This window comes from Pteropus medius, unplaced genomic scaffold (genome assembly GCF_902729225.1).
Source record: "Pteropus medius unplaced genomic scaffold, Ma_sr-lr_union100, whole genome shotgun sequence".
NCBI lineage: Eukaryota > Metazoa > Chordata > Mammalia > Chiroptera > Pteropodidae > Pteropus > Pteropus medius.
This window is the reverse complement of record NW_024350924.1, coordinates 3806211-3817824: the sequence shown is the minus strand read 5'-3', so window position 1 is coordinate 3817824 and position 11614 is coordinate 3806211. Positions and strand designations below refer to the sequence as shown.

Below are 11614 nucleotides of genomic sequence, written 5' to 3'. Positions count from 1 at the left end.
ATGGGGAGGAAGAGGTAGCAATCTCATCCTTTCCTATGATTTTCTTGGGTCCAGTGCAACTCCTTCACCAAAATTTTGACTCTTGTCTACTGTGAATTCTTCAAGAACTAGCCCTGAAAGGCTGAGTGTGCCCAAGACATTGGCCGCTGATTCTGGGATTTTGCTCCTAGGAAGAGAGGTTATGGCCACTGAGACCTGTAGGAAGACTGAAAATATGACTATAGTCCCCAGAGGTTGGGTTGCGACCCTTGCATAGGACAAATTGTCCTTTGGAAAGCATACTGCAGTTCTAGAAGGGAAGACTGAGACTCCTGCAGAGAAGACCATGACTCCTGTGGGTCATCAGTCTGAGATGACTATTGCCTTCACGCATCTTCATACTGAGCCCTCTGGAGTGAAGATCATGCTCCCTAGAAGGAAGTCTATAGCACCTGAAAAGATGACTCTCCCCTCCAGAAAGATGACAGTTATCCCTGATGGGCACACTAAGATGCTAAGAGGAAAGAATTTGACTTCCAAGGTGGACACTGGCCCCCAGGTAGGTTACTTTGGTGTTTAGATGGATGCTGAAAACAGGGCGTTACTCTCCGGCCCTGTCATCTAGCTCCCAGGACGCATTCCTTTTTTGACAACCATTCTTCTGTCAACTTAATGACCCTTCCAACAAGTCCTCTCTCTCTAAAGAAAGAAAACCCAGAAAACTCTGCTGTAGATCAAGAAGCCCAAGCTTTGTTGGTGGGCAACAGCTGGGGAAAGCCCTCATCTTCTCGTCTAGGTCACCTGACAGTGGCTGTCTGTGCCCAGCCATTCATAAACCACTCATGGGACAAAGCAGGCCTCAAAGCCACAGTGAGGTAACCTCTTTTCTGTTGAATAAACTGGAAACACAAGAATCCATCTGAGTTGTCTGAGGTTATTTTCTTGAAATGACCTGTTCAACCCAATTTCAGCTTAAAGTCACTTTCTCCTACTGCTATGTTTGGAGAGGGAGTTGTGTCTGGCCACACTGATGTTTTCCAGAGTGGATGATGTGCTTCCCTCTCTGCCATGAACCACTGCTCGCTTCGCTGCTGGTCAGAGCCAGAATCTCTTCTAGAGCAGTTTTTCTCAATCCTCAAGGGAGACTGGGAGAAGGAGGGGGAAGTTGAATCTTCCATATTTATCCCCTACTTGGTAAAATCTTAGTGGTCTCTGAAAAGAAACACCCCCCCCACCCATTCGTACCATAAGAAGTGGTTGAGAGAAAGGTACACACAGTGTTTTTGTGTGTTACCTGCATACTTTCCCTAGGTCTCCTCCAGAAACATCAATTCCCACTTACTACACACTGAAATCTACCTATGGAGTGTTTTCCTGGGCATGATCAACCTTCATAAGTTCGTATAGACACAGGATCAATTTCTAGCCTTTCCCTTCTGGGGGACGGTGGTGCTCAGAGCGGGTACCATACCTATCGCTGATGTTACCTTTTCTTTTAGAAGTGCAGCCTCTAAGTCTTTAAAATAAGGGTATCAAATTAAAACGCCTATAGATCCAAGCACTTCTCAAAAATGACTGAAGCCGGCGAAGGATGTGTTCACACACGTGTGAGTACAGGCCACAGGCCCGTGTTGCCACAGCATAAATCACAAATCGGTTAAGTTGCATAACAAACCAACCCCCAAACATAGTGGCTTGCAAACAGGCTAGAGAGGGAAAGATTAAAATTTACCCTGTGGTGTTGGAGGTATAAATACAAAATCGTAGTTCTAAAAGTATATAAGTATATATGAAATAAGTCAATATAAAAATAGATATAGATGTCTATATAAAAATAGATATAGATGTCTATAAAAATAGACATCTCAGAAGCAATTAATACCTCTAATGCCCAGATCCTTAAAAAAAAAATTTTTTTTTAGGGCTAAGATATATAATTTCATATTATTAAATTAAAATTTTTTTCAGTTACAGTTGACATAAATATCTAACGCCCAGATCTTGATTTCTAAAGTTTATTCTCCCGTAGAAGGAACTGGGGACCCTTGAAGGAAAGGCTGATTCTCGTGCTGGAAAGTGCAAGAAAGGACTGGAATCTCGTATGTTCCCAGATAATAAGGAAGTACTCACAACACGGTGGGGCCATGTTGGAGAGACACAAGAGCCACGCTGAAGAGATTCCCAGTGGCCCAAACTGGGACAATCCAAGCAACAAAATAATGATAATAATTGGTTGTAACCCATAGAATAGCACGAGTCCTTATGCTATTAATGAATAATAGAATAAGCAAATGGGGAAGAAGGGACAGCTCTTCCTTCTTATAGGATATCAGTCAATAAATGTAGGCGAAAGCGCCTAAAGTGTTAAGAGTCGACAAGAGGCCAGAGGCAAAGACGCGGGACCGGAGAAGTCATAAGAACCGCCGGCAAGGCGATGGTTCGGCTGATTAATGAGGGTGGGATAGAGGCTGGGCGCAGGCTCAGACGGGCATAACTAATAAACAGGCACAGGTTGTCCACACCTTGGAAAGTGAGCCACAGAGAAGATGTTATGAGCTTTTGTCACTTTCTAATTTGAATTTTGGAGAGTCACATAAAAGGGCCCTTTCAATAGTACAAAAAACGTTTTTTGTGTAAATTAGAGACATCGCCACCAGGTGGCAGCAGCACGTGGGGTTATAATTTTTACGGGGCCAGGAAGAAAACTGGGGAAGTATGAGAAAAGCAATTAGAATATCTTCCCGCAAAAAAAATTAAATGAAATATAAATCTTTGTCATTACTGTTAAAGTTGATACTTTTACACACATCGAAACAAAGAGTTTGCGAGGCTTTGGTTAGACAGAGGTCGAGTTCAGAAAAACCAGACTTGAAGTCCCAGCTCTGCCTATGTGATCATGGGGATGTTAAATTACAACGGTTACATGACATATGCGCCTGGCACAAAATCGGTGTTCAGTAGGTGAGTATTATTGTTATAAACATATCCCGTATAGCTCTTAAGTTTCCTTTTAAGAATTTATTTCTCTAAAGAAACATTAAATCATACACATGAAACTGAAAACTTATCTGGGTTTGTGCATAGCTCGATGACTTCAAGAGTAGATTCATGACAAAGTTCCAGTAACTTCTCTCATGCCAGCTACAACTTTACTCAGGGAATTGTTTTTGGTAACTGGCCTTTCCCACTAATGCTTCTAAAAATGCTACAATCTAAAAGACTAATAAATGGTATATAGAAGGTATTAAGTGTGTCATTTGCTGGATTAAAAAAACTTCAATGGCTCCTTACTGCTTACAAAATAAAGTCAGTATTGCTTATCATGGTATATAAGGTCCATCTTATAATCTGTTTACAATCAAAGAGATTCCTAGTATTCTAGTCCAGTAGTTCTGTCCCTGGTACGTTGTAATCGATCAGGAAGCATGTCATTAGTAACTTGATAGAATAATAGTTAAAATATTGAGGATAAAGAATACATACTGCTTTAATATAATATTGTAGACTCAAGAGTATTTCTATTTTAGCATTACAAGTCCTTCCCATTTCAGATGGTTTCTTTAGTGGAAACATTTCAGAGCTATAATTGGCATGATGAGAATTGTGCAGATCCAGTGCACGTTCTTCGGATGTGTCTTGGTGTCTTGGCTGGCGAGGAAATACGTTGAGAATTGCTCTTCTGGCCATTCTGGTTGCAATGTTCTCTGAATTCATCACACGATTTCATTCCTTTGTACCACTGGTCAAGCTTTACTTCTGCTTGTTATGACTTTTCCGCTTCTCTTACGTCCTCATCTAACGTCCTGCAAGATCCTTACTCAAATGTTACCTCTTCTGTGGAGGCTTTTCCGTCCCACTGGGAGCTATCACTCCCTCTTTCTGCTTGCTTAATTAATACTGTTTTCATCCCTCTCATTTGTTCGACACACATTTAAATGCCTAGAGTAATTATAGCTCCTCATAATTTGATTATGCATCAGTCATTCCAGCAGGAATGCAGGCACTGCATACAAGGACCTTTTCTTAATTATCTTTGCACTCCCAGAGCTGAGTACAGAGATGGGCATGGAATAGGCGCTCAATAAATGTTGGCTAATTCATGACCTGAGGAGCTGGAAATAAAGAGTAGAGTGTCATGCACTGTGAGAATCATATATGGAAGGCTAGAGATGAGACCGATCAGAGGAAGAGGGAGGAAAAGGAGGAGAGAGGAGACTGTCAATCTCCAGAAAGCACAGGCCCTTTTTCAGCTAAAGAGCAAATTGTTCCATTGCCAGCACCCATTTTTCAGTAGACAAGGAAGGGTACCAGGATCTTTTGTCCTCAGTGCATTTTACATTTGTTATCTCATCCTAATCTTTAGATTCCATCAGCAAAGCCATTAATTGCTTTTTAAATTGACCATAGAGTGGATATTAAAGTCCTTGATGCTTGCCAAAGGAAAAAACAAACAGAATCCATGAATGGGTAGAGGCGCAAGCTTTTATAAAGGTAGAAATGCCCACGTGCCTAGAGAAGTGCAGGGAGATTAGGGTATAAGAGGGGGACCCAACCTCCCTCTGTGTGTCTCGACACTTGGGTCTGCTACTGTGTCCTGCGTGTTGGTGGGCAGTTGAAAATCAGCACCATGAAGATCCTCATCTTGGTCTTGCTTTGTCTACACCTCTCAGAGGGTGTGGAAAGGTGTGTATTGGGATTCAGCTTCATTGTAAATTCCAGTCCTAAGGGAGCATGACAAGCTAGGTAAGCACAAAGGCCTTCTTCTGCAGGTCTCTTAGAGAGACAGTCTTATTGTCTCTTGATATCATGAACTGAACAACCACTGGGGGCCAAGACTTGAAATGAGTGGTATGCGTATGTGTGTGTGTGTGTGTGAGATGTGGCAGGGTGGATAGACACTTGGAAAGGAGAAAAAAAATGATTGCTTCTCCAAATTTGGGTGTTCTAGCATGATATACCTGTGGAGGTATCATTTTATTACAAAATAGAAAACACATTTAGAGTAGGATATTGTCTTGCAAGGCTGTCTCAGCTGGTCAAAGGCTAACAAATAGGGGGGAAACAAGTAAAATATTGAGAGGAGCTTGGTCCCACATGGGGTAGAAAAGTTGTCAGAGAAGTCTCTTATTCCCCAAAGGAAATGATTTTGGCAAAATGTGGCTTCCAGTGGGTCAGCTTCTTCCCCATCCTTAGGACAAGACTTGGCTTCTTAATGAGGGTACAAATCTTCTTTCACAGGCTCTTTATTTTGGGGATATCAGCATTGAGACACCACCCCAAAATTTCCTGGTTCTCTTTGACATGGGCTCCTCCTACCTGTGGGTACCCTCCACCTACTGCCACAGCCAGGCTCGCTGTGAGTACATACCCACCATCACTATCTGCCCATGGATGGGAACAGAAAGAGAGGCCGCGCGAGGGCTGAGCACAGGCTTGTAATGTCAACTCCGGAGATCTCTGTGCATATCCATTCTCTCATCCTCCTTAAATTAGGAATATCTAGAAATCTTGCCCTCAGTCTACATTTTAGAAGTGCTGACAACTCCGGAAAGAGACAGAAGAAACAGACTAACACTTCCATCCCTCCTATACTGTCCCTTTCCCTCAGCTCTTTTTTGTGGGCCAGGATTCCTGGCACTTTCGAGGTGATTCATTCCTCAGGGAATGGTAGATTGGAAGGAATTTGGGCAACGTTTGTCATCCCAGGGGACAGGCTTTTCTGGGGCTAACACGGTTTGTCTCTATCACAAATGATCTGAGGCTGAGCCCCCTCCCAGACTTGATCCGATGATCCCATTGGGAGTAAGTTGCCTCCAAGTATTTCAGGAAGTGGTGAATGACATTAATAACCCATTCTGCCTTTCTCCAACCAATCACAACAGGTTCAGCCCCAACTTGTCCTCCACCTTCAGAAACAGCAGGTAAATCTATACACTGTCCTATGGGAGTGGCAGCCCGAGTGTGGTCTTGGGATATGACACCATGACTGCGGGGGATGTTCTCATAGCTTCTAAGGGTTTGTGGTTGGGCTCCCGTTTTCTGGAGCCTTAAGCTGAGAGAGAAATCATGATTACTAAGTAGGTACAACCTTCCCAGGAGCTGAGAGTTGGAAAAGATGTCAAAGATCATCGAATTCAACCTTCCTCCCCAAACAGGAATTGCTTCCGCAGCAGTCCTGACTGCAGAAAGCTTTCTATGAGTCAAAGTTGTCGTGTCTTCTGGTGACTTTGCTCCCTGGACTGAACTCCACCCTCTGGAACCACATAGAAAAAACCTGCTTCCTCCTCCACACAATCTCACTCTGGATATTTGAAGACCTGCTCTTTCACTATTTTCCTATTTCTCTATGAGTAACGCCCACAGTTTCTCTTTCATTCTTGAACATGGGTTGTTCGATATAAAACCAGTCACAGTCCTCTCATTGTACAATGAAGTGGAAACTATAACTTCAGAAAACAGTGGCCTCTGCTTCCCCAGCACCCACACTCTTGTTTCTAAAACACGTGGTTGGGTGAAACTGTTGCCCTTTCGCCTTCCTCACCCACACGCATGATTGAGCTCAGCATGAAAGAAGCCAACTTCCTCTCCCCAGAAGAGGTACTAGCTTCCACATCCTGGGCACCCAAGTCTAGAAAGGCTTTGTCCATGTCAATTGTTAGGCTCTTCTGTCTGCTGCCCCAGGTTCAGAATATTGTCATCAATAACCAAGAGTTCGGCCCGAGTGAGAACGAGCCCAGCACTCCCTTCTACTATCCAGACTTTGATGGGATCTTGGGAATGGCCTGCCCAGATGTGGCGGTGGGGAATGCCCCAGCAGCTATGCAGACGGTGCTGCAGCAGGGCCGGCTCACCCAACCCATCTTCACCTTCTACTCCTCTCGGTAAGAAGCCACGTCCTGGGAAGAGCTCAGCAAATGAGGACCTATGCTGGCTTTTGACAACTTAATATCAGACAAGGCCCAGCTTAACAAATCAAATACATTATGTCAGAAAACTCTATAAGCATGCCCGCCATCGCCTTCATCATCAGCAGGTCCCAGCTCCCTCTGCCTCCCTCTGCCTATGTCTTCACTCCCCAGGCTCCCTGGAAATTCCATGTCCCAGCTCACATCTGGGCAGCCACAGGGAATCCCCAGCGGCAAGGCTGAGTGTGAACAATAATTCAGAGACCCCCATGGGTGTCATGGAATACAGGATAGGGGCAGTTCCTGTGCGGAAAGGTCTCCATAGTGAGACTGGTTGTATCCTCATGTCCTCTGTCTCTTTAGAACAATGACCACTGCAGGCTTGGACTTGAGGCTACCTATCTGCCCTCCCTGACTGGATAGCTCCATGTGGATTCTAGGAGGTGTCTTCCTCAGGGAGTATTACTCTGTCTAAACACGACCAACAACAGGGTGGGCTTTGCCTTCTCCGCCTAACGAGAGGCAGCTGTCTCCACCTTCCCTCCAGAACTGCGGGATTACCCTAAAGTTTCTGTGGGCTGACAGCAGCATTTTTAACTACCCTGACCCCTTCTGCTCACTAGAGTCTTACTTCCTGTAACTAATAAATCAAGAAACACCACATGTCTTTGAAGTCCCTTCCAAAATATCTTTTTGTGTGTGTGTGTTCTGCTTTTCTTAGTTTATTCTAAATTGAAACTTAGCAACAGCTATTTTAGGGGACCTGTTAATCAATGGGAGAGGATCCAGGAGTGGAGGTCTCTGAGCACAGAGCTGCAGCACAGATGGTAAGGATGTGGTGGCATCTGCATCAGGAACTCTGACAGAGGTTATCACCCCTCCCGGCATGCTCTCCTCTAACATATTTTTCTCTCCATTCTTAGAAAAGAACAGAAACCAGAGTAATCCCTGATTTAAGAATGTTAAAGAAAAAAGAAAATGGCATGTCAAACAGGTGCTCCGAAGGCCAAAATCTGACCAGAAAACAGGTGTGTGTGGTTTTTTTAAAATGGCAAGAACAGTACAGTTTTTAAAATTTTGAATATTTTATTTGGAATTTTCAGTCTCCTTTATTCCTTACTGGTACTTTCAGGCTGCTTCACACAGTCACTTAACTTGCATATATCTTTTCTGTGATAGATAATTGGAGGGGAGGGGAGATACTGGGGAGAGAGAGAGAGAGAGAGAAAGAGAAAGAGAGATTCACAGAGGTGGGAAGAAAAGGAGAATTTAAAGAGAAAGAGCTGGAAGGTAACAGGGAACGAGAAGGGATAGAAAATATGCATAGTGAACTTGAAACTCAAAGCCCATCTCACCACTCTGAGCTGAAGTATCCAATGTGGCATAGGCAACTCTAGAGGAGAGAGGAATGAAAACGATAAAGCACCTTGACAAAAATCAAAGTGCCTTCCTTTTCCTCAGCCAAAACAATTGGCTTCATTGCTCTAATCTTTTATTTCCCTTTCCCCACCCTTACTTCTGAACTGGAAGCCCCTACAGTAACCAAGCCTGTGTCCCTCTGAAGCCACATAGCTGAGGGCAGCGAGCAAGGGGAAGTCCAGAATTGCCAGAGGAACATAAAAGGAAAGTAGCTTCAAAGACTGACTGAATTAACCTCAGTTAAGGAATTTTCTAGGAGCATTGCCTTTTGACTGAGACCTGTACGGGAAGAGTCAACCCCATTTGGAAGATCCCCTGTTTCTGTTTTCAAAAAGGTGATGCAATTGACAATTTGGGGTGGTGATGGTGATGGTGGTGGGACAGCCTCCAACTCTCATGGGTACATGTTCACCATTCCCTCTGTGAGAGTGTCTCCAGTCAGAGAGTGAAGTCGTCTACAAGACCCCATACGCCTAAGGGGAGGGCTCTCTTCCACTCAGTCTAGTCTCTTTCTCTCTGCTCCTGGAAGGACTGGGGTGGCCTTGCTGGTCTGAGAACTGTAGTGTGGATGCTCTGATCTGAATGGTTAGCATAAAGTTGACGCTTTGAGAGGCAGGAAGAGGTTCCTGACATGGTTCTGATCTTGGTGCCAGAACCATGCGTCTAAGAGAAGCCCACTTCGACTTCAGTAAGCAATTCCCTCAGGTTTGACTAAACGGACTTCGCTGTGTCATTTCTTTATGCTTCCTCATTAGTAATGAAAATGTAGTTTTGCTGCTGGTGATTGGTGGGTGGATCTTCAGGGCCCAGAAGTACAAACTTCTTTCTATGGGGCTGATCTCAGGAGGAAAAGACTGAAGCTAGTTTGAGGGTGAGTAAAAAAGTGACTTAGGGTGTCATGAAAGACCCCAGATGTGTATCAGTAGGAGATTTTCCAGAAATGGGAAAAAACTGGAAAATAAGAGATTTGTTTATTTAAAATAAGGACTGACTGGAGCCCAGAGTTTTTGATCCTAGGATCATAGGATGAGAAAAGACAGAGAACTACAGGTTGAGAACCAGTATGAGGGGTTACTCCAGGGAAGGACTCTGTCACATGACATGTACTAGTACACGCTCAATGTTTATTTGCAATGCTTTGATTTATTTCAACAAATATTTATTGAGCACGCATCATATGCTAAATACTATGGTCAGTACTGAGGATATAGATCACAGATATTCAAGGATGAAGGAACTATGGAAAGGAGATCTTAAAGGATACAACATATTTTGCTATCTCAACTGGAGCAAAGAAGATAAACGGGATATCGTCAGCTTGGGGAATTCATGAAGGATATTAGATATCATTGAGATACCTCAGGGATATTAGAATTCATCGAGTAGCATAGAGCTATGCACCTTTCAAGACCCTATAGGAAAAAAAGATGAAAAAAGTGTCCCAGGAAGCTTTCTGTCTAGTGGAGAGACAAATGTACACGCCCAATTGAGTGCTGCAATGGATGAGTGCCATGATGGAATATGTAAATGTGATAAGAATGAGGAAGAAATGGTAAATTCTGCTTGAGTTTAAAAGTTGGTAACATTTGAAACAGTGAATAATAAGTAGAAGTTTGTTAGAGAAGAATGGAAATGGCATTGTCAGAGAAGGGAACTGCACGAATAGAGAAATGGAAGTGTGAGGGAATAAAGGAGTGTTCGAGGGGAATGCTGAACAATCAAGTATCTGTAAAACCAGATCTTAAAGACAGGAAAGGAGGAAGTTCTGGTCAAGATGGTGGGCTCGGTAAAAGCAGGGTTTGCCTCTTCCCAGGATCGCATTAAAATTACAACCAAATTATAAAACAAACAACTTGGAGAACTACTTGAAGTCTAGCTGATCCTAACACATACATCTGAGGCTATAAAGAAAAAGCCACATCGAGACCAGTTGGAGACATGAAGCTGGCTGGTCCTGTACCCATGCATGGTGACTGAGCACCAGGTAGGAGAGCACAGCTACAGAGGCCTCCCTGAAGGAACGAGGGTCCCTAGCCCCACACAGGGGCTCTCCAGCCCAGAGTTCCAGCCCCGGGAAGAGGAGATTCCACAAAATCTTACTGTAAAAATCAGTAGGGGTTCTGGCTGTCCAAGTGAGACAGAAGGAGCCTAAAAAACTAGACATCCCCCTTAAAGGGCTTGCACACAGACTCGGTCGCAGACACTCACCCTGGGTACCAGCGGAGGGTCAGCAGCTTGGGAGGTATAGGAAACATACGGGGAAGGACTGAGTTGTGTAGCACTGGAGCAAGGGCTGGAGAGACAGCCACCATTGTTACCTTTGTGGGCCCTCCTGCGGGGCAGACTAGAGATGGGCGCCATCTTGCCAGTGTTGGACACTCCACCCGTTCGGCCAATTCTGAAGCTGCATTGGCTGAGTGAGATTGGCCTGCTCCACCCCATGTCTTCCTGGGACCCTGCTCCACCTAGCCCACAAATTGTCCAGGCAGTCAGCCCCACCCTGCACCTTCCTTGGGCCATGCATTTGTGAGCAAGAAGCAGCCCTCAGCTTGCAATGCCTGCATGCGACCCACACTTTATGAAGGAGATTTTTAGCAGCAGGCCATTGGTGCCAGCCTGAACTGCAGTGTCTCTTGGGCAGATTCCTGGGGTCTATGGGCCCAAGGTGGACAGCGGCTGCCCTCACTGTGAACTGTGTCTTTTGTGGAAGTCCATGGGCTCAGCTCTGGCAGCAATCTACGTTGGCCAGACAGAATTGGCTCGCTATGTCTCCCTGAGACCCTGCACTACCCAACCCACAAATTGCTCATGGTAGGCTCATTGCCCAGTAACCAGCTCCACCCTGTGCTTTCCCTGGGCTGCAAATTCGACAGCAAACCAACAGACCTCAGTTCACATGGCTGGTGCACAGCCAGTGCATCCCGAGAGAGACTTTCTGTGGCAGGCCACAAATCCCACCCCAAGCTACAGTATTTCGGGAAAGCATCTTGGGTGCCTGCAGGCATGAGGCAGGCCACAGCTACCTTTGCTGTGATCTGAGTCTTTTATAAGAAGCTGCAGATTCAGCACTGGAACAAAACATGATTCTGCATTGACTGGGTAAAATCTGTACACTTTATCCCTATAATTCCCTGGATCCCTGACCCACCCAACTCCTAAGCCAACCAAAGGCTCTTTCAGCTGTGGAGACTTACGGGCAACTGGCAGACAGCCTCAGGCCTTGAGGTGCGCTGGTCCTTTTGCTGAGCCACCATGGGCCTGGTACTGAGGGTAACCGAGCTTGGTCTGCAGCGCGGTCTCTCCTACTTGCC

The 11614-nt window shown here is 44.9% G+C and overlaps 1 protein-coding gene across 1 annotated transcript; it reads left to right on the top strand.

The window, feature by feature from the left end:
- Positions 1-325: 325 nt before the first annotated feature.
- Positions 326-10833, top strand: LOC120584944 (pepsin B-like). Its single transcript, XM_039841001.1, is given in 5 exon segments — positions 326-538; positions 5218-5335; positions 5849-5967; positions 6661-6860; positions 10647-10833. Coding segments are annotated over 5 exon segments (837 nt in total).
- Positions 10834-11614: the final 781 nt, after the last annotated feature.